Source organism: Sebastes umbrosus, chromosome 2 (assembly GCF_015220745.1).
Source record: "Sebastes umbrosus isolate fSebUmb1 chromosome 2, fSebUmb1.pri, whole genome shotgun sequence".
NCBI lineage: Eukaryota > Metazoa > Chordata > Actinopteri > Perciformes > Sebastidae > Sebastes > Sebastes umbrosus.
The window spans coordinates 28,337,618-28,364,892 of NC_051270.1; the positions used below are offsets into that span (position 1 = coordinate 28,337,618).

A 27,275-nucleotide genomic window follows, 5' to 3' on the forward strand; every position below is an offset into this window, starting at 1 on the left:
GTCTGTAAAGGTGAGGCTCGTGGGTACCCATAGAACCCATTTTCATTCACAAATGTTGAGGTCAGAGGTCAAGGGACCCCTTTGAAAATGACCATGACAGTTTTTCCTCGCCAAAATTTAGTGTAACTTTGAAGTGTTATTTAGCCTCCTTCCCGAAAAGCTAGCATGGCATGGTTGGGACCAATGGATTCCTTAGGATTTTTAGTTTCATATCATTCCAGTATCCTTCCTCTAGCTTTAACACCCGCCCGCTACAACCTCTGAAAAACAGAATAGCGGCCGTCGGATTTTGAAGAGGTTAATCTAACCATTTGTAAGTATCTCCGCGGCCCACTAGGTGGAGCTCTGAGGCCCACCAGTGGGCCCCGGCCCAGTGGTTGAGAATACCTGCTTTATGCTGTGTAGTTTTTTGGGATATCAGACAATTTTTTATTTCAGTAAAATCATTTTCTTTATGGGCTTGCAGGGATTGTGATGTGCCAATTTAAAGATTCAATAAATGGTGATATTTTTGATCTAGTGAATGATATTTAGATCCATCCAGATGTCTAATGCAGACCAGGGGCATTTTCTTCCAACAATGTGAGAACACTATTGTGTTTTCTCCAGAAATGACAAGGAACCATTGGCCTCATTAATTACACAGCATTTGAATTGGCTGCAGCTACCTTTACAGATTGATTATCTAAACATGAACCCATTCAGACATGATATCATTTTACTCCTTACACAAAGTTCTGTTTTTGTGCGTCAGTTTTGATAATATTCTGGATATGACGTTTACCAGCAACATGAGAAACTGCGTTAGAAACTGTGCTGGGCGAAGTTTCACAAGTGTTTCGGAGATCTACGGCGGCCTCCAGGTAACGTAAAAACATGAAAGGCTCTCTCTCTAGAGTCAGTTTTTGGTTTGTCTGTTCTGGGCTACTGTAGAAACATGGTGGACTCCGTGAAGAGGTCCCGCTCCACATGTAGATGTGAAGGACTCATTCTAAGCTAATAAAAACACAGCAATCCTTAGTTTCAGGTGATTATACAGTAATGAAAACAGTTATGAATATTATATTCCATTTCTGCTAATAGATCCTCTGAAATGTTACACTGTTCCTTTAAAGGCTGCAGAGCACCAATTATTTACGCTCTGAAATTTGAAGCTTATTCGAAACACAAATTTGGCATCGAACTCAATGGCTTACCTGTATAATATCCTATCTTTTTGACACATTGTAAATCAGAAGCACAAGTACATATTTACCGGTCTTGTACCGTTGAGAATACTATTACCGGACAACAGTCCATAAAGTGACTAAGGGGATTTTCCGGATTTAGTTTTTTATTGATTTTTTTTGTAGATGCTCTAATGACAAAACCTCCATCTGCATTTCCCGATCCTGAGCATACCCTTATGGCAAACGTTTGTAATGGTGTTACTAACACTTGATGACTCTATTGAGGGTTTTTTATTCTCAGAAGTGTTATTCATTTCTCAGCTGCATCAACCCAAATACATAATTCATACCAGGACAAACGGAAACTAACAACTCAGTCTCAGTTGAAAACAACAGAAGGATTACACAACTCAAACATCCTCGTCTTGTTTACTTTTTGACATTATATAATCTTGGGCAGGTGGGACCCTAGTTTTTATTTTAATGAAGCTCAAGGGGAATCACCATCCCCGACACACACACACACGCACACGCACAAACACACACACACACACACACACGCACACACACACACACACACACACACACACACACACACACACACACACACACACACACACACACACACACACACACACACACACACACACACACACATACACACACACACACACACACACAGCAGGACTGTTCTCCCTACACAAAACCCAGAGCTGGTTTGTTTGGACAGGGGGCTTGTGGAGGTGCTTGAAACTCTGGTTGCCGTAATGTTTACTCTCCTTAGAAACTGTGGAGTGCTGGTGGACCTCTAAACAAGACGCACAAAAATGAGATGCAGAGGGGGAAAAACTGTGGGAGACTGAATGAAGAGACCATATGGTGTACGAGGCTGATTATAAAAACAAACCAGCGGGCGGATCGTAATGGAACAGGAAATGCACAAAGATCACTCCTACGAGGATGAAGAGGTGATAAGAGGCCAGATTAGTCAACTGTAAGCATTATGTGCGGAGAACAGAGGAGAACAGAGGAGAACACTGGATAACGATCGCTGCATACTGTAGCTTTAGTGGTTTGTAAAATCTTGAATGGAGGACTGGCACCAACGGAGTACATGCCAGGCATTCCAGCTTCAAGGCCAGTAGTTTCACCAAGAAACTTCAGAGCCAACAGTCCCGGCAGAAGTAACAATCTACTGTATGCACATGAAAAGTGTCAGTAATGTGTACATCAGTAACACTGCTGGAGCCTTTTTATCCCCTTAACACAGTGGTTTGTGACCTTTTATGGCTTGTGACGCCTTAAAATAATGCAATATGGGTCTTTATTATTATCATTATTGGTAATCATTTTATTTTTATATTATTCTATTTATTTCAATTATTATTTTGTTTTGAATTAAGTCTTTTTATTAATTTAATAAATAATAATTAATAAACAAAAAATAAATAAAAATATATGATATAAAATAAAAATAATAAAATTTGATCACAAAAAAAAGCTTCTTTTGACCAATTAGTTTGGACACCAGCAGTTCCATCAAGTAGTCTGTAGTCTATATTGTTTAATTTAAATACTTTTTACGGGCCTTAACAGATTAACATACTCAGTATTTCACAAGAAAAAGTAGCAAAAGTGAGAATAAAATCAGAAATAATTAACATTATTTTGAGTAAATTGTATCAATTTAATCACCTTGGGAAGCCCAGGGTGCAAATCACTTCCTTCATGGAACAAGAACGTTTCAAAGTTGCCACTTAGACTTCAAAATAAGTGACAATAGCTACCAAAATACTATTGACCAACTTCATTATGAGCATCGGCATCCATGACCTATTAGATGAACTAGATCTCAAGGCTCCATCACTCCACTGTCTTAATATTGAGCTGTGGTGGCAGCTGCTTGGTTAATACAGGAGTTAATGCCTGTGTCCTGTCTATTGAAACACATGACTCATTAATTGGTTTGTGGAGCAGTTAAACATACAGATGTGACAAGGCCCCATTGTTCTCGTCTGCAGCTCTGAATGATTATTTTGATTAGGGCTGTCAATCGATTCAAATATGTAATCATGATTAATCACATGATTGTCCATAGTTAATTTTCATTAATCGCAAATTAATTGCACATTTTCTATCTGTTCAAAATGTACCTTAAAGGGAGATTTGACAAGTATTTAATACTCTAGGGAGTGAGCAAATATGCTGCTTTATTCAAATGTATGTATTGTATATACTGTATTTATTATTGGAAATCAATTAACACAACACAATGACAAATATTGTCCAGAAACCCTCACAGGTACTGCATTTAGCATAAAAAATATGCTATCAAATCATAACATGGCAAACTGCAGCCCAACAGACAACAACAGCTGTCAGTGTGTCAGTGTGCTGACTTGACTATGACTTGCCCCAAACTGCATGTGATTATCATAAAGTGAACATGTCTGTAAAGAGGAGACTCGTGGGTACCCATAGAACCCATTTTTCATTCACATATCTTGAGGTCAGAGGTCAAGAGACCCCTTTGAAAATGGCCATGTCAGTTTTTCCTCGCCAAAATTTAGCGTAACCTTTGAGCGTTATTTAACCTCCAAAAAAACAAGCTAGTATGACCTGGTTGGTACCAATGGATTCATTAGGTTTTCTAGTTTCATATGATACCAGTACGCTAGCTTTAAAACTGAACACGCTACAACCTCTGAAAGATCAAATAGCGGCTGGGCCTGATGGCAGCCCGTCAGATTTTTAATTAAAAATCTCAAGTTGCGTTACAGATATTAGTGGTGTTAATGAATTTGCATTAACGCTTTATTATAGCATTAACTTTGACAGCCCTAATTTTGCTCCATGGTACTTTAATTATCTAAATAGCACAATAACATGCTCTATTACAGGAAAGGAACATGAAGGCCCATTCTGTTGCTCCTTGTATTACCCGACGGACGCTGCAATACTGTGACCATTACATTTACTGGCTTGTGTGGAAAAATATGTCCTACACATTTTCAAGAAACCACTCAAAAGCTTTAAAAAGGCCCGTGGGCAGACGGCTGACACGCATACATACACCATCATCATCCCTATAGTTTGGCTGAAGGAGACACTTGTGAGTATAGGTGGTCTATCGGCGGGTGTCCAAAACATGTACTTTGCCCTTGAGGCTTTAAAAAAAAAAGCCCTCTTGTAGTCGCCATCTGACATTAACAAGGATTATACTGCGCTTGATTGTAAGTTTGAGTGCAAAAGCCACATTTCAGTGGATGGCCGAGCTATAGTAAGGAAGGAATAAATAGTAAGGAATACTAAAGGGCAGAAAAACCTTACACAGCAAATTTTTCAATGATGGGTTCTGCTTCCCATTAAAGCAAACACAGGCGAGCTCAGCCACGGCCCTAAAGAGAGCCGTGTGGGCACGGACGCCGCCAGCTAGACCACAGGAGGGGGAGATACAACATACTACAAATACTACACATAGTATATGTTGACATGCAGGAACAAGAGACCAATTAGCAGCGTGTGGTAGACCAAGACTCGGTGGATCGTTTTGTTGTTTTGGTTTATTGTGCACATTGTTCTGTAGGCCAGTCCAGGGTGTAGAGACTGCAGATGTTTTCAGTATTTACTGTATTATAAGAAAGCCAAGTAGTCTTCTGACTACACTTCATTAGCAAACTGCTTTTTGCACAATCCTTTATTTGAACAATTAACAAAATAGAATGCTGGAGGCTTAAAATTAAAAGACAGTATAGATTTTTTTTTTTTGTTTAAGGTCAATATCCCAACAATTTCCCCAGCAGACAATAGTGTTAGGAGCACATACTGAAAAGAGAGACATTATTGAAGCATTTCACCAGCACATTTCCTGACCAGCCATGAGAGACTGAGATAAAACTGTACAACAGAAAGCTCAAGGTGTCCGTTCAAAGTCCCAACTCCCAAACATTCTTCAAAAAAGGGGAAAGAAAATATGCAAATCAACAATGTCACAATTTGTGCAGATTTGACTACAGAGCCAGCAGCACAACTGAACTATCATTAAAGTTAGATGATGGATCGACCGTGTGAACGGCGTGCCTTCGTTTCCTGTGTGGAATGAGTCGTGAGCGTGGCAGCAAGACCTCGGATGGAGAAGGCAAAATAAAGTTTGAATCTATATTGAAGGAAAGGCAGCAGGGCCTATATTAATGTTGTCCTTTGGTTTACTTGGGGAAAGGTTTCTGACTTTGAAACCCAGAAGAAAGAGTCAATTGAGACTATGCACCACATAATGATGTTAGATGACATAGAAGCTAAAAAATCATTTAAATCTAATGCAAAATTATGCAATATTGGAGAATATCGGACTTAAATTTCATTTCAAATTGAAAGATTGAACCTGATCAGTCTTTGTTACAATGAAGTAGAGTAAGGGAAGCGTTAAATTAAGTTAAATACTTATTAAAATACAGGAAAACGTTTTTACACTGCATCATGTCTTTGAAATGAAGCAGGAAAATGTGGGACAACCACCGTCTCACCTGTGTTCTTTGTTTTAATCAACTGTGTGAGACAAAAAGGAGGACTTTTGTGGATAAAAGTCAAAGTACACAAGCCTAAATTGTGTAGAAATACTTGAGCTGATCACATTTTTAAAGTGTTAATACTGAAATTCTGACACTGGTGGTTGCAATGAAATGGGTTTTGAGACGGGAAAAAAAAATTAATTATGAAAAGAGAAAATGACAAAAATGGAAATAAATATCAAGCAAAGAACTAGTTCAATTTTATTCATTGTTGTGCTTTAGCCTGTGTAATTTCTTTTCAAACACCAATTCAAATGCAAGCATATTTTTTTCTGAAGGGAGCGAGAGCATGGGGACATCCAATAAATGATCAATGACAAAAAAAACTAACATCTTTTAGTAACTCAAAACAAAAATCATCACAATCAATGAATGATCAAAAAAAAAAAAAAAATCAATATCTTCAACAAAAGCAAACGCTATCTCCTTTTGTGCACATGTCCGGGGTTTTTTTATGCAGAGCTTAGCATAGATGTAGTCCCACTTCCCCTCAACACTCAGTTTCCCTCGACTAGGAGGAAACGCTGAGCCACAAAAGAGTAAATACATAGGTGTCAGGTACATTCCCCTAACTCTGCACAGACATTAGACTTGCTGTTGGCGCCTGATTAGGGTTAGACTTGTACACTGAGTGGAAAAAACATCACACGTTGAACCTAAGGCAGCCCCCGCTTTCTGCTGAGTTGGGGGGTAAGAGGGGTGGTGTGGCTCAAAACTACACTGATAAGCCACCTATACACAGGTGGAACCTTTAGACGAGTAAAGACAAAATAAAGAATGGATAGAGAAGGAAATGTACAAAGTAAACAAGGGCAGGTTTTGCAGTGGACTGTCTTGATTGGTTGCCATCTCTCCAGTGCAATAACTGAGTCTAAAAACTAGCGCAGTCCTTTAGGACCCAAACAAGTTTTCAGTCAGTTAGATTTTATATTCTTTTTTTTTTTTTACATTTTAATCTAAATAGTTGCAAAATATGCATTTGCCTGTCATATTTTAATCATCAATCAGTTTATACTTTGTGCACAGAAGCTTGTTATTAAACTCTAAAGCGCATTAATATTTTTTTTAGATAGTCTTTCTAAATCTAAACCCAGATACCATAACAAGGATCTCTCAAACAAGGAAGCTGTGCAGCTCTCAATGTCCCACCTATCTTTTTTTTTTCTCCCTGTTGTTGATGGCTCAAGTTGTACCTAGATTTAAAAGCATCATAAAAGTGAGGAAATGGAGGAGGAGGAGTTTGTGTTGGTGGCAAAGAAGACAATCTGGCCTTGGGAGGAGAGACTCATGATAATGCTGGTGCTGGGCCTTTTCAATGCAGTAGGGCAAATTCAAAATAGGCTTTTAAACTGCTGCAAACTCATTAGGCCAACAGTTCTCCTTTTACTAAAAGGCAAACACTGATATTTTCTAGCTCATTTCCTTAAAAAAGGTAATTCCAACAAGAGGAATTACCCCAGCGGTCCACTTGCAGCCTGTGGTAGATAGTTCTTCCTGTGTGTGAGTCCACTGTTTGCTATCCGAGCCGAGCTGTGGGCTCAGTCAGAGGTGCGTCTCAGGTCCTAACATGTGACCCCCGACCCCATCTCCATCTATTCAACAGTCCTTTCCTCGCTGCTTTAAAAGTAAAAACAAAAAAAGGACAAAACAAAAACAGCAGTGGTGCACAGAGAAGAGAGCAGTCACAGGGAAATCTTTGTGAATGCGGCTTAGTTCTCTTCCTCCAAAAAGAAAAAAGAGACAAGGAAAAAGGTGTTGGAAAAGCTGGTTCTCAGGAAAGCGGGGACAGGAGGGAAGAAGAGGAAAATCTTGCAAGAGAACAAGTTGGGCAGTGTTCCTGTTCGTTAGTTTTATGTGTGTTTGTGTCGATGTACTGTCCTGTCAACGAGTGCATTTGGAGCATGTATGTTCTGTGTGCGTTTGTGAATATATTCGGGTATTCTTGCGTGTGTGTGTGTTGGGATGTGTGTGTGTGTGTGTGTGTGTGTGTGCGTGTGTGTCTACAGCAGGTCGACGCGGCGGTAGTACAGCAGGTAGGCGGTGCGCTCTGCAGTCTGCTTCACCACCTGGTACTGGTTGATGACCTTCACTGCCTGGTCGTCAATGCGCAGCCAGCCGTTAAGACCAATGTGGAAGACATCCGTGGTGTAATGACCGCCTGTCGCGCTGTTCCCATGGTGATAGACAACTGGTTAAGAGACAGGGGTGGGGAAAAAAGACAGAGGAATGTTGGACATTATTTAAAAGTTATTACTCATCCATTACTTCAAAGTGGGGCACTGCTGCGTAAGTAGTTTTTTGTTTTTGTTTTACTATGAGCTGTTTAACCCACAATGTGCAATGTAGCTCAGTTCACTCGTGACTACAGGTCTCATCACACATGAAAACAAGTGCTAACTGGGTGTCGCTCATTTGCTTGTAATATTTTTGCTTTCTCAACGTCTCATAAAGTTTTAAAAAGCTCATAGATTTCAATCGTGGAACTAAAATAAGTAGATCTAAATTGATGATTTAATGATTAATTACAAAGAGCTTTAACTCCAGCTGGATGAACTATTTCCTGGAAACCAAAAACTTATTCCAAAAACGTTTAAATCATTGGTTATGATCCCAAAGTATTTCCTGATGTCAAATGAAACGACTGTCAACCAGATGTATTCAGGTTCAACACAGAGAGGGAGAGCCGATCTTTAAAGTAGGTTTCTACTAGACAGTGTTTACATACTTTAAAGTTCAAAAAACACATTTTTCGAATACCGTCTGTCTGAATGTACTTATGGCAAACCGTTATTAACATTTAATAGCTAAGCTTGACTATCTGGAATTAACATTAGAGATATCTACATCGGCATTTTGACTAGTCTAAATTACATTCTGACTAGTCAGAATTAAATTGTAGATATATGAAACTGGAATTACAACTAGTCAGAATTCAGTTGCAGTTGAAATCAATAATTCACATTGCAGATATCTGCAACTGAATTGTAGATATCTGTAATGAGAAACCCCATACACATGAATGCCAAAAGTAGTTTGAATTGTACTAGTCAAAATAGAATTACAGATATCTTGAATAAAAGTTTTGACTAGGCAAAATGAAGTTGCAGATATCTGTAACGAATATCCAGTCTAGCTATTAAATGTTAAAAGGGCTTGCCATATGTACCTGTATTCACCCTCTGTCTGAGATGCTCTGTTTTAGTGCCTCTCTTTAAGACCCTGGCTTTAAAAGGCTAGGACACGATCTTGAGCTATGGGGTATGACGTATGCGCAGTATAACCCATAAAGTAGGCTACTATTGACAACTCAATGAAACAAATCAATCATCGTTATATATATATATATATATTATTATTATTATACATATTTTATGATTGTGCGCCAGCTAGTGGTATGTTCAGCAAGTGCAGACCAGATTTTACTGCACATGTGTACCCCAATGATATGACTCAATATGAAGCCGTGACATCTCCTATTTTAACCCTCCTTGATTTGCGCTGTCGGCGTCTTTACAGTGTCACTGTAGCCGGGGACTCACTGGGTGTGTCAATTACACAGTTTAGCAGCACTTCACCTACAGGTGACTGTATAGTTGTGACATCACAAACTTACAGAAACCCAGACGACTCGTTTAAAAACAGGCACAGTTTCTGAATACGGACTGTCTGCATTTCTCCGTGGATTGACCGTTTTGATACGTTCACAGTATTTATATAGCACTTAGACCTGCTTTATATAATCAAAAAAGACATGGAAATTTCTACAATATGAGACCTTTAAATACCCTTGGCATCAGTTATTTTGGGCCACATCTGGTGGATTAACAATACCCACAGTGACAATATGTTACAAAAACGACAAAGTTACAACCTCCCTTGAAGCAGATTAACAATGTGACTGAAAGTTCATAAACAACAAAACAAAAACACACCTGCAAAGAGCCGGTAAGTTCTTTGGCCTTTCACAACTTTGCTCCGCACTCCAGCGGACAGGAGATCTGAAAAGTGATCATAGTTAGGAAAATCCACTGATTAGACCTAGAAGTTGTAAAGCATTGCTTAAATTATAATTAAATACAGAATGTGTTGCACCCGATCCCTCCAAGGATGTCTACAGCCAGGATAATGATTTTGCAACCTGATTCAATCAGTGCGTAATGGTGTGTCATTTTCATGAGTCACAAATGAGCAGATTGTTCCCCTTGAGGAGAGACAAGTCACTCTGTCTTTTTGAATATGACACTTGAGTTTAATTTTGCCAACTCATCGAGGTTAAAGTTATGTCACGATTAGTTGACATCAACTTAACAAAAACATATAAATGGTTGCTTTCATTAACAAGATTGCCTGCTGCATGTAAATACATGTTCACAATCATAAAAACTTTGACGAGTCCCAACTACGATAATGAAGATACAGTAAAGTGATCCAACAGGTTATATGTCTTTGGTCCTTGCAGGTAAATTGGAACATGTACTTCTATATAAAAAGCACTGAGCACTGTTCATGAACTTAGTGTTTAACAGTGTAATGTGTGCACCAAGAGTCCATAGGTCAAGTTAAAGGCCTGGTGTGCTCAGTAGAGTATCATAGGTCCATACCTTTGCTGATCTCCAGGTCGACGGGGTAATCAATGTTCTTGGTGAGTTTCTGACAACCTCCAGTCTTTTCAAAAACAAATCTCTTGAGATGGAGCACCAACACAGGAGGCAACTCTTCCAGAGTCACCCTCCGACTGATCTCAATCTGAAAACAAAGACAAAAAGAAGAGAAAGACGTGCAGTCAGAGAAGGTTCTGTGAGGGATAAAATCCTATAAACTTGTTCTAAACAAAACAGGAATGAGAACAAAACAAGTACAGAACAAGCGGTAAGATTTTGTTGGAAGCACGACAGCCTGCTTATCCCTTCAAAGTAGTGACTCATGAATCACTTTGTTTTGGGGCTTTTAAAACGTACAAAAGACAAGAGCTTGGCTGTAGACCAAAGTTTAACTATCTCTGAAAAGACAAAGACCAAAACAATGGGTTTATCTGTTAGAAAAAAAAAAACAAAGATGCCCATTATAGAGCTGCAACGCAAATGTTCCCTGCACCAGTTGTTCCAACTTAATGTTCACAACTTAATGTTCACTCACTAAACCATTTTCAGACAAGTGTTTTCTTCACTAGTTGTGAGGTCTTGTGTACTCTTGTGGAAATAATTAGAACATTTGTGAGGAAAATTCATAGTTTCTATGAAGATTTATGCCTTTTACCATGTGTTGCCAACACCACTCTTCATCTACAGTATATGTCAAACCATCAAGGCACATGTCAAGATTAGAAATATTTCTATGGCAATAAATCATGTCAGAAATCAATTTGAACATTATAAATATTTCTGCACACTCCCAAATAAAATAACTCTGAAAAACACAAAATGACGCTTACATTTTTGTTGTTGTAAATTAATAACAAGTGACACTAAATAACGGACTAAAACATGTGTACTTTATTCATACCTCCTGCTTGGTTTTAGTGGTGTAGCCCTGGACTGACTCTCGTGCCACCAAGGTTTCTAGAGCCTCCTGGACAGTGCGGATCTTCTCTGACTGGATGTCCAGCTGCAGGGTGAAGAAAGGCTGCAGAGTGGCCGACTCTTTAGAGTTTTGTTGATACACCACCGATCTGACAAAGAAACAAAACACCAGGTTACTTATTAGCAGATGCAAGAAATTATCGTTTGAAATAACTCATTACCAAAATAATTACCTATTTCCATAACTTGCATTGCTCAGTGTGAACAAGGTTTTGCAACAAATGTTGAATTTTACAATCCTTAAATTTGTGAAGTAGCACTAGTTATAATGTATTTGGGCAATATTGCAGCTCACTTATTGGTGAAGGACAATTATTTATTAAAGATATTGTTAGCAGACAGCAAGAAAACTGCAAAGCGAAAATGGTTACAGATCGAACCTCCAAAAAAGACTGATTGGATAGATATTGAGACTAATATTCAAAGTATGGAGAGAATTACTTTTTCGCTAAATCTACGGGTTAATACATTTTTGCAATACTGGGAAAAAAGGATTCTGTTGATCATCAACGAACCTTTATTAATTAATCTAAGCATATCCTGATTACACCATCTGACCCAGATGATTTAAAAGGAAAAAAATCTAAATCCAATATCCTGGCTTCTCCTGATGGTCGAATGCTTCTGCTAAAAACACTTTAATTGGAAAAATAATTTTCAAGTTGTAACAGTGATTCACAAAACAAATACTCCGACTAGTGCGTGAAAAGCCAAAGGGTTATAGCCAAGCTCAGAGGGCGTACACACCGCACTCTGTAAACATATACTCCTCTATTCCATTTCTCTCTGGTTGCAACCATTTCTGAGAAAATAATCCTTAAAGACACTGGGCGACCAGTGAAGACCAAGACCGTGCCAGACCAGAACCTCATAGAACATATTATTTAGGCGGGCTACACCCGCACAGGTTCTTTCCAATTTGTCTGAAAGTTAAGGCCTTTGTTTGTGAATGTGTGCCCCACGTCTCGCTGTCGAGACTTCTGACCACCATCGGCCCACAGTGGCTGTTATTCTGAAGGACTGTGGTGCTAGTGGGACAAAAGCTGGAGCTGGCCGGTGGCAGACTGATTTGTGATGGTCAAAAACGTTTAGTCAGAAGCTGTGTAACCGTTAAATGGTGCACAGATGAAGATGACAATTATCTCCAAAAGTTGGTGTATTAACTGGGAACAGAAGCCATAAAAAAAGAGGATAAAGCTCTGTGACATTTCTATACACAAAGAAAATTAAACAACTCAAACAAAACTCATGGTGGTATTATTTTGTGAGCGCATACTTTCAGTCTTCAACACTGTGATATGGTGATTAATATTATTAGCAGTATTAGCAATATTAACAGATCACTCCTGAATCACAAGATGTACATTTTCATTTTCACAAAACAAATGTTCCTTCTTCTATTCTTGCCTCTTGTGACAACAGCACAAGAGACTGTCTGAATAGAGAAGAGAGAGAACTTGCTGTACCACGCCTAGGAAGGGAGACTGCCATTCAGTCACACAGCTCCCATGGTAACGTGGACAGTTTTACACAACTGATATATGACATATACATATTAGACAATACAAACACTGCATTAGTATGTTCAAACTAGGGCTGTCAAAGGTAACTCAAGATAGGTGAATGTAAATGGGTTCTATGGGTACCCAAGTGTCTCCCCTTTACAGACATGCCCACTTTATGATAATCACATGCAGTTTGGGGCAAGTCATAGTCACGTCAGCACACTGACAGCTGTTGTTGCCTGTTGGGCTGCAGTTTGCCATGTTACAGTACCTGTGAGGGTTTCTGGACAATATTTGTCATTGTTTTGTTCATTGATTTCCAGTAATAAATATATACATACATTTGCATAAAGCAAGCATATTTGCCCACTCCCATGTTGATAAGTGTATTAAATACTTGAGAAATCTCCCTTTAAGGTACATTTTGAATAGATAGAAAATGTGCGCTTAATTTGTGATTAACTATGTACAATCATGCAATTAATTGCCATTAAATATTCTAACTGATTGACAGCCCTAGTTCAAACTTGTGCATCATTCCCCCTGCATTTACATAGCATGTATCTGTACTTACATGAAAATAATTCAACTATTGCTTTACAAAAACACATTGCATTATCAGAACAAGCCAATCACTGGCAGGCTGATTACTGAGCTCACTTTACACCGGAACCACCACGGTTTTAAACTGACCCATTTCTCTTCTGTAAATGTATGTAGCTCTGTTAATCACAACCCATTTATCATGCAAATGCTAGACGTTTTGTGAAACTGTGTAGGGTTGGGCCCGTGTAACATTTTTTGAAACCAGTTTGATATGCAGCCAAACACCGGACTGGTACAGCGAATTTTACCACTAGTTGTTTCACTTGACTCAGCAGCCGCTCCTGAGTGGAACATAATGAGACAGAGAGCCCAATGAATGTGTTGCCACGTTTATGTCTTTCGACTCTCCTCTTTCGTCGGCTTCAAATCCATAATGTTGCCACATTGGCGCAGTTTTAGTTTCGCCTCTCCAAAAAACACAGGAACTTTCTAGTAAAACACAACGTGCTCATCTCCCCTCCCACCTCTATTGAAATTTCGTCTCTCGTCTCCTTCATGCTGCTGGCCTCGGCGTGACAGTAACTTGCGCACGGCCTGTCAAACACTAGTGGCTCCGTTAGTCCGTTTATAAACCTATGAAGAGCCGGTTATAAAACTAATGCAATACAGGTTGGATTTAGCGCCGTGATGCCGTCGGCACAGGCTGCTGATGTCGGCTACTTATTAATTTGCCTGAATGTGTCATAATGACAAATGACGGTTCAGCCTCTTTGCATAAAATCAAACTCGCAAATGTGTACACCGGACCAGACCGGCAACAGTTATTAAACATATTCTGAGGTAATGTAGTTTTAGAGCAAAGCCTTTAACCACTTCTCTTACAGGAGAAAGGTGCGGCATACTGATACTACTGACTGTACTGGGAAATCTAACTTGCAGCATCATGGAGCACGTTGTGAACTTGAGAGCAAAATTAAATACACAGAAAACAGTCCACAAGTTCTCCAGCCATCAAAATGATCTTAGGGCTCATTTTTTCCACTTCACATAAAAATGTATTTCTAAAACAATTTCACAGCGATCTGTCAACATACCTGATGTGCCCACCAAATATGTCAGTGATGGGTGTGCGGACAAAGTCAGCTTGGCGAGTGATGGAAGTCTTGTTTCTGGGGCCAACTTGCTCCCACTCGTCCTCACTACCTTCTTCCTCCTTATCAGCAACATCTTCCTCCACACCTGGCTGAGACTCTGGCCCGTTGGGTGTGGGAGCTTCTGTTCAAAAAACATGAAAGAAAGAAAATACTTTAGAGGTCAAATGATCAAAGTACATCAAACGGCCTTGAAGTAAGTTAAACGAACTCCTCTCCTGAATCCCATGTCAGTTTACAAGTTGCAGGAAATGTAGCCTTCGCTAATAGCCGCCCCCGCTGCTCCTCAGAGCAGACCTGCATGGAGCCCACACTGTCACTAACTGCACTCCTTGCATAAATATCTAGCTAATCTTTGGGAAAACAAAAAAGCAATTTCAGAGAGAAACAGACAGAAGGGTCTACAATATGCATTTGGAGGATATATTAGGATGTCAAACTGATTCAGCAGCAAGAACAGTTTAAGCTAAAGCCTACTGATCACAGTGTAAAAGTGAATCACCATCACCTGGTGATCGAGACAGAGGACAATGAACTTAAGGAACAACACTGTTCCTGTAAAGCCGGGTAGGTCATTATTCACTGTTACAATCATTACAAAGAAAAAGCATCATGTGTATACTTCATATCAGTACACCTTCAGTAGCTACCGTAGCATAGTGCTAACGCTAGTTAATGATGTACTCTGCTCCACAGGTTTTTATGTCAAAATGTAACGTTTTAGAAACGTATACTGTATCTCCTTCCAACCTCTCCGGGTAACGAGTATCACCGTTATACAACGTTTAACCATGACTAGCTGGAAATCCACAAAACCAGCCTGAAAATGAAGAACATCTGTAACGATTGCATGGAGCAGAGCCGTATAGTTGTCGGACCCTGGTTAGAGCTGGCCGATGCATAGATGGCCAGTCTGCGTTCGAAGGGCGGCACTTAAAGAGTCAATTCAATAGCACTTTAACTGATACTATGATGACCAGATGATGATAGAAGTTTCATTTTAAAACTTGTGAACTATGCATTAAAGCTGAAATTTGGATTGGTGTGGTGGAGCGCATATTTATTGTAGATCGAGAAACTGTTGTGAAATGTTAAGTTTGTTCAACTGCAATGGCATCTTTATCACGTCAGTAAATAATACATTGGTGTTCATGTTGCTGAGCTGGTCGGTGAGATCTTAATTTCTTATTTCACTGAAAAACAATAAGTAGCAACTTCACAAACTTTTTTGATCATGCAGAAAGTGATGCAATTCATCTTTATCTTAAACACAGAAGAGCAACGATGTGCAAAAATGAATTAAATCAAACAATAACTGTAATGATCTTATGTTCCTTGTGATATGGTTTTGTTATGGAAGTGATAAAAAGATGCTTACTCTCTTCCTGAGGCGAGATAAGCTTTTTCAAAGCCAGCATCTCCTCATGAAGTCCGTTGAGAGTGAAGCCAAGATACTCCTCTGCATCCTCTTGTCGACCCTGCGAGTGGAGCACCAGGAAATCAGCGCCAATTAAAAACACTCTACCAGGAATGCTTACTGTCAAATAAAACACTGGTATGCACGAATGAATGTGCAAACAGTCATTCATTGAGCTAAACAGACTGAGAAGCAGGTTTTACAAGAAAGACAGGGTTAGCGTAAGCCTCATTAAATATCAAAAGATAACCCTCTCAATCAGTGTTTATACAATTACATTCATTAAAACTGAATCAGAATTGACTCAGCATTTGTAGTGCATGAACTGCCTTTATTCAGTTAGTTGTCAAATTCAAAACAAGGACATTCTCTTCAAGCACTGTATGTTCCAGAGGACGTGTATTTAAAGAGTGTGATCATTAAACAAACACCTGGATGCATTGCTTTATAGTGAATACGTATTTGATCCAGGGGCAGCATAGTTTACCTTCTCAGAGAGACTTGACTTGATGAGAGTGAGGAGTCTATAAATGTAGGTCGGTTCAAACGGTACACCGGGCCGAATGTCTTTCATGACCTTATCACCAACAGCTGTGAGCACAGTTACAAACCATACGTCAGTGATGCTGGCAGAAAATTATACCAAATGTCTTTGGATGTGATGTCTAACGTCTTACCTTGCTGTTTGGCTTTAGATGGCACAGGCATGTTGTTGAACTCATTCACCAGCCTTACACTGTCAGAGACAACAAATACACGATGGTGATGTCTCTGAGAAAAACATATTTCAGCAATTTGATTTCAATTTGCAGAAACGCTACTTACAAGTTGTCCATCATGGGTGTGGAGGTACATGGTCTCTGCGTTTCATTATGCAGAGGAATGGACTTCAACATGTGATACATGGGAGGGCACGCAATCAGAGCTTGCAGGGTCTGAGTGTTCAGAGTCAGGGAGGAAAACAGCATGTAGGAAGAGTTATATGACACCAAGCTGCTGTAATATCTATAATGTGATACCAATGGATGAATATGTTCTAATTTGATGATCCCCTGGTGTTTTGTAGCTCGTAAAAGTAGGATTTTTAGTTGTTTTTTCCAATCAAACTGAAATTCTGAATCAAACTAATCTCCATAAAACACGTGGTTAGTCATTGATAACATGTTTTGAGCTAAAGGTGCAGTGTGTAGGATTTGGCAGCATCTAGTGGTGTGGTTGCAGATAGCAACCAACTGAATAGTCCTCCACTCACTCCTCCCTTTCCAAGACTGCGATAACGTGAGCCAAAAAGGTAAAAACCGTGGTAATGATGTTTGCCTCACTCAAAGGCCATCCTTACCATAACACCACTAATTTAGGAGCAACAGAAGTCAGACAGCGGCTGCCGTTACCACGGTTTCACACTCTGCGGCTCACTTTACCGCACGTTACTACGGTGGCCTTCAGGGAACTTAAAAACGCAAAAGGCTCTCGATTCATAGTTTCAGGTGATTATACACTAATGAAAACATAGTTATGATTATTATATTCTATTTCTGCTAATAGATCCCCAAAATCCTACACATTGGACCTTTAAAAGAAAACTGTATTTGCAGAGCTGAAACTCCCTCCTCAGCAAGTGTTAGCCAAAGACAAACAACTACATTTCACAATGGCTCAGTATTTAAGGAACACATACCAGCTTGCTCACTTGACACCATTTGTCCTTTGTTTCATTTGGCTTAGCACCAATATAAGAGCTAGTAATATTCCCTACAGCCAAACATATACTGTACATGTGTAAACACGGTGGTGAAGGGTTAAAAAAAACAAAACATTGCAGTAGCAGCAAAAAGCAGAGTGAAAGGATACAGCGTTGATATAGCACCAGTTTCCCTTGTTGATCAGTCCTCTCGGCTGCAAAGACACTGGTTTATGTATCAACTTCACATTCTCAATAAGTTCTGGGGATTCAAACAGACACATTGTTCTTAAACAGGTAGCCAACAAACTATGAAAACCCATATCAGCATTATTTTGTGAACGCATACTTTCAGTCATTAACACCATGAATATAATAGCAGATCATTCCTGAATCACAAGAAGTAAAATTTCATTTTCACAAAAAAAATGTTCCTTCTTCTATTCTTGCCTCTTGTGACAACAGCACAAGAGACTGTCTGAATAGAGCAAGAACTCACTGTACCACGCCTAGGAAGGGAGACTGCCATTCAGTCACACAGCTCCCATGGTAACGTGGACATAGTTTTACACAACTGATTTAAAACTAATGCATCTAATGACATATACATATTAGACAATACAGAGCATTCGTATGTTCAAACTTTTTACATCTTGTACACCCTTTCTCTTTTGTAAATGTATGTAGCTTAACAGTGGAGCAGACCAAACACCATCAAATGAACACATTCAAATAAAAACTGCTTAAAGCACATTATTAGAAACAGTGGGGACAAATTTCTATCTTCCTGTAATCGCATTACAGATTACAGTCAAAGAGGTCCAGTTAGAAAAGATTTCGTCAAGCAAGGGTCTGGAACATCATAATATCTAACTTGCGTTATGTCAAAAGATTTGTGCTTGTGTTTGTGATTTGTGCACACTTCACATTGCCGCTTTTAATAATCGCCATTAACGTGGGATGATTTACAATGCATGCAATTGGTCTGTGAGTTTACTGGGCCGCTAAACCAGTACCGTAAAGGCTAGAAATCTGCACCGGTTAAAATAAAAACGCTCCATCAAGATTGAATAATTCTCAATAATGTATCAGTTATAGGTCCGGGTAGTACGGCGTCTGGGTTCGGACGCAGACTGCCTATAAGTGACCTGTGGCCTATGGTCTCACTATGTTGCACCATCCTCCCACAGAAAAAAACAATTAGTCTAGAGGGTCAATGTGACCCACTGGTGCTTTTCAATATATGTAAATCCAGCAGTTCTAGTGTTTTAAAATATCTGGAATTGACTGATTGCTGTATAAGAAAATCATGTTCTGCAGATAAAAATACAGCCATAAGCATGCCTAAAAGGGAACACACTGTTACAGTAAAACGAATGATTTGCATATCAAATTACACCCAATACGGGCCGGCACCTTAGTAGGGAGGCAGTGTGCTGAAACTTTGCACCAAAGTGTTTGGGTAGATAGACACAAATGAGGTCTCTGGTAAATTTCCACACCCTTCTGAGAGAACAACTGTACAGCAACCCAAACGTGTAAATACATGCAGCATAATTTCAAATATTGCACATTACTTTTAAGAGATGAGGACAAAAAAACAGTTCAGAATGACGTGCCACCGCAAAATACTTGTATATCCTGTATCTGTTGACAAGTTCTCAGATCACACTAAACTGTGATTGTATGTGTTTTCCCTCCAACTGATCCTTCTCCACACAAGAGCCAAACCACAATTGTTTGGCCTCTGTTTGTTTTATAGTCTGAACTGATCAATCGGATGTTTCCAGAAATCCTTTTCTCCTCTTTTGGCTGAAATGATACCGTTTCACTTGAATGAATGTTGAAGCTGCAGACTTACTCTCTGGGTGCCAGTTTGTTGTGATTTTGTTGGGGTATTATGTCCCTAAGATACAGAAACGGGGTTTGATATCTCTCTCTCTCGGAGTTCAACATCTGAATTGCCAAATTCTATCCAAATTGCAGCTAAAAAGGAAAACTTTGGCAATTCATTAATGCAAAGTGAACTATATAACATATGGTATCTATCCTGCACCCTGAAATAATGGTCCAACAACCACCTCACCACAATTGAAATGACAATACTTTTGCATACATACTGTATGTCCCTCTTTAAATATTGCACTTATGGGGACACATAGGTGTACTCTACAGGATGATAAAATAATTCTTACAAAATCAGAGAAAAAGAAACCATCCAACTGTGCTACAGCTTTGTTTGAAGAACACTCCTGTGTTCACAAGGTGAAGCCTTGCAAAGCTTACTTATAATAGTGTTATTACTGAGATACAGTGGGTTACACAAATAAGACCAATGACTTAATAACTGACAGCTATTCTGGATGTAGCACCTCCATCTAGTGTTCATTTCTTGAACTTCTTGAACATGAGAGCAACATGTCTATTACATCTCCCTCTTTGGCAAGGGTGTTATTGAGCAATTTGAGCAGTTAATAATATATATATATGATATAGGCAAATCAGCAACAGAATATGACGTTAAGTCACATATTACTTCTACTCTTCTAAAACATCAAATGTTTAAAACCTTAAACTCACATAGGAACACAGTAGGAACAGTACAATTGCCTCAACATTGCCACCAAGTGGAGAGGGAGAGAATTTAGCAGCAACATACATGTCTCTTGCAGCAAAACATGTAAAAGCTGAAACAACAAGATATACAATGCATCTTCATATAATACCTGCAAGTTTAGGGGCCATAGGATCCTCTGAAACGTGGACAGGGCCGTCTTTGACCTCCCCAACTTTCTCAGGCTGCTCTGGCGTGGCGAGGGAGGGAGACACAACTTCCACAACATTTTTTACCTCCACATAGGCCTGAGGGCCCCCAGGCAGAGGCTTGGAGTTGTGAAAGAGGCTAGCCCAAGATTTGGGGAGGTTGGCAGTAGGTGCAGCTGGAATCACAGGCGAATGGGCCTGCTCTGTCACTACCGACTGGGCAGCAGAGTCTGGGGAGACCTGCTGAGCCTGCTCCCCACTCTCACAGTCTTCTTTGTGTTCGTCTGCACTGACGGGAGTATCAGGCTCTGCCAACCCATTGGCCACCCCACTGTCTGCTAGCTCCCTTCCCTCCAGTTCAGTAGTCGTAATGGAAGTGGCGACAGGGGGGGTGGCCACAGCAGTTGGAGGAGGAAGAGGGGATTTGGAGCGGGGGCTGTGTGGAGTATCTGAAAGTTCGGGGCTCTGTGGAGCCAAATGATCTGGCTGCTGATCTGCAGTCCTCGGTCCCTCTGTCATCCCTCTGCTTTGAGAGGAGGATGAAGAGGAGGAAGTTGCATTGTTGCCATCTGATAAAGAGGCAGCTCCACTTGTTAAGTCCAAAGAAGAGTCATCAGGGCTATCACAAGTCCTCTGATTGGCAGTGGATGTGGGGGCAAACTTGGCTGCTGCAACAGCAGCTTCTGATGTTGCCTTGGAGACAGGTCCAGGGGTGGAAAGTTCAGCCCCCGAAAATGCCTTAATGTCCACATCTTCAGCACTGTGGTGTGGGCCACCGATTGCATGTCCGTTCACCAGTGCCGTCATCGGCGTCCCATCTGCTGCACTGCAGGTGTTGACGCCAGTTAACGGGTCCAGGTAGTTGTAATACCCCGGCGGTCGCTTTTTCTTTTTCTTCCTCTCTCGCTGTCCCAGGCCGCCAGGGTCCATGTCCTGGCAGGCCGGGTTATTGTCCATTGCTGAAGCCTCCGAGTCGGGGCCATCCAGCGAGTTGAAGTCGGTTTCATCAGGGACATCATCAGGGACGTCATCTGCTGGAGGAGCCGTCTGTTGGGCCTTCTGGGCCGACTGGCAGCCCAGGATGAACTCTGGAGCCTGGGGGTTGAGGGTGCTCGACACCTTGAATAAAGGATCGTTTCCCCCAACAGGCTTGGAGTCCATCACCTCGTCAACACCAAACTCAATGCGCTGATAGTCTTCTGCTGCAGATAACATTTCAATCAATTAGAAACACAAAGTTTTGTCTTCAAATACAGCCTAAATATAAAAAACTGGTGTATTTTACTCTCTGCTGAAGAGTTTGTTATAAAATCCTTATTTCTGAACAACTAAGCCATCACCCAAAAGGGGTCGTGGGAGCTCTCTGACAGGATCAGACATACCAATAAAAAGAAACAAATCCTGCTGGACCTATTTTTAGCTCCAACAACTACTGTTGTGTCTATGCTCAACTATACCACATTCCTTCTGGGCTTATGTGGATCACAGGAGTGTTACCAACATGTCCAGAAGTGGAGTGATTCAACATTTAACATATACAATTAGGCAGAGGGGGGGACAATATAGTCTTGGGGTTTGTTTGTTTTCCTAATCCAGTCATCAAATGGCCAGACTTGGGAAGCTGTGACAAGTGTATGTGTAAAGTGTATGTGGTCCTGGATAATTTGCCCTGATTTTATTAGCATTTCTGTTTTAACAATTTCAATAAATGTTTTGATGCAAAACCACATGAGAATCACTGGTGGACATTATTTATAAAATGTGATTTTATGACCAATTCGAATTTGTTTTTAAAAAGACAATTTGCACATTTTGGTATTCATCAAATTAAAAGGCAAGAATGAGTATTTTTTGGTCTGAATCATATGCTAAGCAGTGTACTCCATATGGTGAAATGTATAGAAATCAATTTAAATGTATAGTATTTAAACGAAACTGTTTTGTACAAGGAATCAACCTCTTTGCCACAAAGAGCAAAATATTTATTATCCGTTTGTATTTAGTAGTTCTGACTAATGCAGGCTAATGACAGTCACAAGGCACAGGGGGTTCATTGCAACTATTACCTATAAAAATTTGATCTAAAAATCACTTAAAGCTGGGGTAAACAGTATATTTTTGGCGTCATTCGGCAAAGAAATCAGCACGGGCAAGCATAAGCACGCGCTTTATACAAGCAATATCATACTGATCATCATTGTGATGCTTATGCCGTTATATAGCGGCAATTCTATGAGAATTACCGTCCAGTTTTCTTTGCAAACTTGTGGGCCTGTAAAGCCCTTTGAGATGACATACTCGCAACAAGCCACAATATCGGTGAACAATTTCAGAGATGGAGAGAAAGTGTTGCTCATAGTTTAGCCTTCTGCTAGACGCAGTCGTGAACCTTTGCCTGAGGTTAGCAGAAGGCTAAACTATTAGCAACATTTTCTCCTCTCTGAAATGCTTCGCCTATATTGTCAGACTCTTTTTTGATAAATCCGTCTTCCTTTTTTAGGGTTGCTTTGTAGTTTAGGCAGCTGTTGCCAATGCTGGAATAGCAACTTTTCCTCCAGGATGTTCCGCCATTGAATCAGGCTTTCACCGAAAGGACATGCACGTGCATTTGTATAGGAACACTCAATCTCTAGCCCTGTTCAGACCTGGTATTAACATGCGTCCTGAGTGATCGGATCACAAGTGCACAGCTCTAAGTACAGGTGTGAACACACTCAAGACGCATTGAGGACACATCGACATCTGATCTTTCAGACCACATTCAGAGGTGGCCTGGGGCACATATGGCCACATTCTTTTAGCAGTGTGTACACAAATGTGTCCCGGGCCACACTGAAGGACTGCCTACTCAACTGACGTCTTGTTGGGACCCGTGGGGTCTCACTGCGCCCTTCATGTGAATAGACAGGCAGACGCGAACGCTTGTCTGCCTCACAGCATGGAAACGGCCTCTGTGCTTTACTGTATTCTGTTGGTACAACTGCATTTTATTAAAATATACCTTATCTATTGGCTACATATCTACAGACTAGGCACGCAAAGTGTATTATTTTCATACTGTCGGAGACATGTCGGTGTTTTTGTTCCGGTGCTTTGCATGGAGCTGAGGCATGTTAATGCCAGGTCTGAACAGGGCTTCTGAAATTACCTGTTATTTTTAGATTAATGAATTCAATGCCTTTTAAGACTTCCCAAGGATCAGCAGGAACCCTGGGTTATTATGGACTTTTTTCCCCCAATGACACTAAAAATATCTTACCTACCCCAGCTTTAACAAAAAGGTAGGCTTGCATAGACTTAATCAAATAATTATTATAGATTTAAGTGAGGCAATATAGTGTGCAAACAAAACAGAATAAGACAAATGATGGTATATTAAGAGCCATAACAGCCCTAGCTTACACATTCCTGTATGGCATTACCCACCTGGCATGGTGGCAATTTTGTACATATATTATAATTTTTTTTTCTGATTTAAGACCTCAAATAGCTTGCTGGTGTAGCATTTTATCCCAAATTAAGCTTCGTTACTTGGGAAAACTCATTTATTTAAATTTTATCCATTCATAAATGTCCTCAGTGGTGTTTTGAAAAGTCCCTGAAATGAAGTTGGAATGGAAAATAATGTATTTAAATATTGTATACATTTTAGAGATATGCCTAAACTGAAATTGTCTGAAAACTTTCATAATAGACTGCATATCAATTATGTATATATGCATAATTTTTAAAAAGTTGAGTACTCTTCATATTATCATTGTAAAGTGTCTCTAACTCCTTAAAATGTAGAACAACAATGTACACAAACAAATGTATGTCATCATTACAAAACATCATTTTTTAGTTCAAATGTGTTGCAAGGCAGCTTAAATAGTAAATTATTATGCAGAGGCGAAAAAAGGTGAACAAACAGGAAACATTAGTAAGTGCAAATCAGAAAAAATCATCAGAGTGGCTTTCATTGTGTCCCAGCTGACTGTAATCCCTGATGTTGTGCAAGGGGTTAAGAGGGTATGAAAACAGCAGTTACTTCCTCTACTGGGATTAGAAGATCTTCTGTTAGTGTTATTGAAATCGCACTTCATGACTGTAAAATGCATTCAGCAGTAAACCCTTCACAATGCAAGGCTAAATATGTACACACATGTTAGCAGTCACATAAAACCATCACTATGCCCTTGGTAAATAAGCTGTGATTGTTAAATCATACGAAAATTCAATCCGATTTTAATTCAACTGCAGTACAGAGCCCTGCAGTGGTGAAAATGCATTAAATGCAAGAGAAGATAAGATACATAATCGTATCTTGAGCATGCAAAGCTCTACAGATTTTACCAACAGGCAAGAGAAAGAGTACAGGCGCAAGGTTTAGAAAGCCACCAGTTTTTGAAACCTGGATTTTGAGTTTTACAGCAAACGTACAACAGCTAGTCAAGCCACAGGGTGTCAGACTCCTCAACTCACCGCAAACCTGCAGTCCCATAGACTCCATAATATAAGGTACAGCAGGAGTGCAGTAACTTCCTAAATAATCAATACAAATCAAGGTAAGGCAAATATCATGTGCAAACTGGTACCATTTCAAAGACAGGTGGCTGCTATTACATTTTCAATTTGGTGGCTCGAAATTTAAAGAATGAAAATGGCTTATTCATAAAATAATAAAAATGGACAAAATCTACAGTGATATGTAAACCATTCTAAACAATATATACTGTAAACATATGCAAAAATAATGACATGAAAAGCATCTCCCTGCCAGGCAAGTCAGGTCCGTTTAGCCTGGGCTTCCATTTTACATTTTTAAGACCTGCTTTTAAACACTACAGTGATTTCAACTAAGACCACGAGAATAGTCTTTTGATGCTTATAACATTTCAAAAGGAAAAAAACAAACATACTATCTAGCAATTGAGCGTATGTGAAATGTACGTACCAGAAGACTGACTGACGCATGGGACTTTGTCATTGAACGGGGGAAGCTGTGTGGAGGCAAGATGCAAAATTAGGAGTTAAAAAAACACACAACTAAAAATTACATAGAGCATTGTCACTTAATAGTAGTGCCCTTGTAATAACATGTTTCGGCCAACCTGGAGCCTCAGTTACAAAGTAGTGTGCAGTGAAAACCGCTTAGTGATCATGTCTGTCCGGGACAAATTTATCACTATAAGCGGATGATTATTATTACCAAATTTTTGTTGTTCTGCTTCATTTCTTATGCGGTTTACCATCTAACTGACATATGTACATGAATACAAAATAATGAAACAGACAGTTGCGTTATTTCATTGGTGGGACATTGCCGTTTTTGACATTGCCGCAGAGCCTGTTGAAGATCTGCAAAGTTTCACTTTTTACTTAACCAGGCATTATCAATCCACTTGACGAGGGCCGGACGGCTTCAATCACAGCCGACTTTCCTTTTCACGTCATGATTTTTATGTGCCAACCAAGTTGGTAGCCAGCTGGAACGGTCCCCAAGTGAAAGTATCAGGGGAGTAAAGTAAAAAAACTCAACAAATTTAATTAACGTTAATCTAACATAGTTTTAAAATGTTTTCCCATTTGTGTCAAGTATGAAAAGACCCAAAATGAACACTGTAAGCGGGCTACTTGATTACTATAAGCAAATTGTTTTAACAGCGTTTGTATAGGAATGATTCTGTCCCAAGCTTTTTGATCCATAACCGTGATCATTATAAGCGGTTTTCACTGTATTAAGATTAGTGTTCGTCAAAATTTTAATTACATTCCCCTTGAACCCTGTTGCTTTCTGTCAAAGAAGATCTTGTTGACCAATGGAGGCGGCCAGATCTTCTACTTAAAAGGTCAACCATCATGCCCCCCCCATGTAAATGATTTATTAATGTAAAAACTAATTATGATCCGGCTCCTTACCTCAACATAACATCGTGGAGTCACAAAAAACTGATTGATCTCATCAGGGCTGAATTCCCCGAAGATGTACTGTGGGAAGGAATCAAAAGTTTTAGTTAGTTTAAAAGAAAGGCAATGTTGTTAAAAATCCACTTTTCTCACCTTTTTTTTTCTGCTGTGATGCAAATTCAAAATTAGGAAACTGATCTTGAATTGCCTGGAAGGCCATTAGAGGAGTCACAAAACTTGAGATCATGCATCAATATAAAGAAAAGATCAAATCAAGGGAAAAGTCAAATAATATACACACTTAAGGACATGGCGTTCCACCTCATAACTGGAACTGATTCAAAGGGCAACTTCATTGAATATCTAGGTACAAGAGCTCTTACTAGTCAGTCAGTCATCACCCAGCCAAGACTGCAACGCTAAAAAGGTATTGTGTGCAAAGGTAAAGTGCTGAGTCATGCAGCGTTATACATAAACCATGTATACAAAAAGCTCAAATTTGATTTCAGTTTGCTTTAGTGAAGTAGTTTTTTGAGTCCTAAACAAGCCAAAGCAGGTGTATGTATGCTCGTAACTACATGTACTTTTTTGACAGAATAAAACTAACGATGCAGTCTGAGCCCCTTAGATATACTGTATTAGAGACATTTGACTTGCGTGCCTGTGATTTTAAAAGCTACATGGATCCAAAAAGTCCCTGCTACCTAGTTGTCCTCATGTCAACCGGAAATCTGGAGCAGTAAACTGTCAATAATTAAATGATGAATTAATCACTTCAGATAACCGCAATGGTGACTGATTGCTTGCACACTGAGCAGCTGCATTTCTCAGAGACACAGTTATTTGTTCAGTAACACCACAAACAAAAAGTTATCAAACTATTATTTACTGCAGAGGTATTATATTGTGTTTGTTATTTTGTAAACCACTTGCATTTATGTAGGGATAACCTGCTTTCTGACCATAATTAACTTCAACTCAGTTACACTGCATCTACAAGAACCGAG

At 39.7% G+C, this 27,275-nt stretch overlaps 1 protein-coding gene across 4 annotated transcripts in view; it reads right to left on the reverse strand.

Moving 5' to 3' along the window:
* Positions 1-4,848: 4,848 nt before the first annotated feature.
* Positions 4,849-27,275, reverse strand: part of usp10 (ubiquitin specific peptidase 10) — a 30,307-nt gene continuing 7,880 nt past the window's right edge. The window contains exons 2-15 of one of the 4 annotated variants that reach the window (XM_037756201.1): positions 26,281-26,349; positions 25,316-25,361; positions 24,844-24,903; positions 20,343-21,581; positions 17,787-17,878; positions 16,761-16,870; positions 16,613-16,671; positions 16,423-16,526; positions 15,897-15,996; positions 14,462-14,642; positions 11,240-11,405; positions 10,339-10,483; positions 9,670-9,735; positions 4,849-7,925 (exon numbers count right to left, since the gene is read on the reverse strand). In XM_037756201.1, coding sequence (XP_037612129.1) covers positions 7,738-7,925; positions 9,670-9,735; positions 10,339-10,483; positions 11,240-11,405; positions 14,462-14,642; positions 15,897-15,996; positions 16,423-16,526; positions 16,613-16,671; positions 16,761-16,870; positions 17,787-17,878; positions 20,343-21,581; positions 24,844-24,903; positions 25,316-25,361; positions 26,281-26,349 — 2,625 coding nt within the window. In that variant the 3' untranslated portion in view covers positions 4,849-7,737. The remainder of the gene's footprint in view (positions 7,926-9,669; positions 9,736-10,338; positions 10,484-11,239; positions 11,406-14,461; positions 14,643-15,896; positions 15,997-16,422; positions 16,527-16,612; positions 16,672-16,760; positions 16,871-17,786; positions 17,879-20,342; positions 21,582-24,843; positions 24,904-25,315; positions 25,362-26,280; positions 26,350-27,275) is intronic. The other 3 variants (XM_037756209.1, XM_037756224.1, XM_037756216.1) reach the window with 3 other exon arrangements.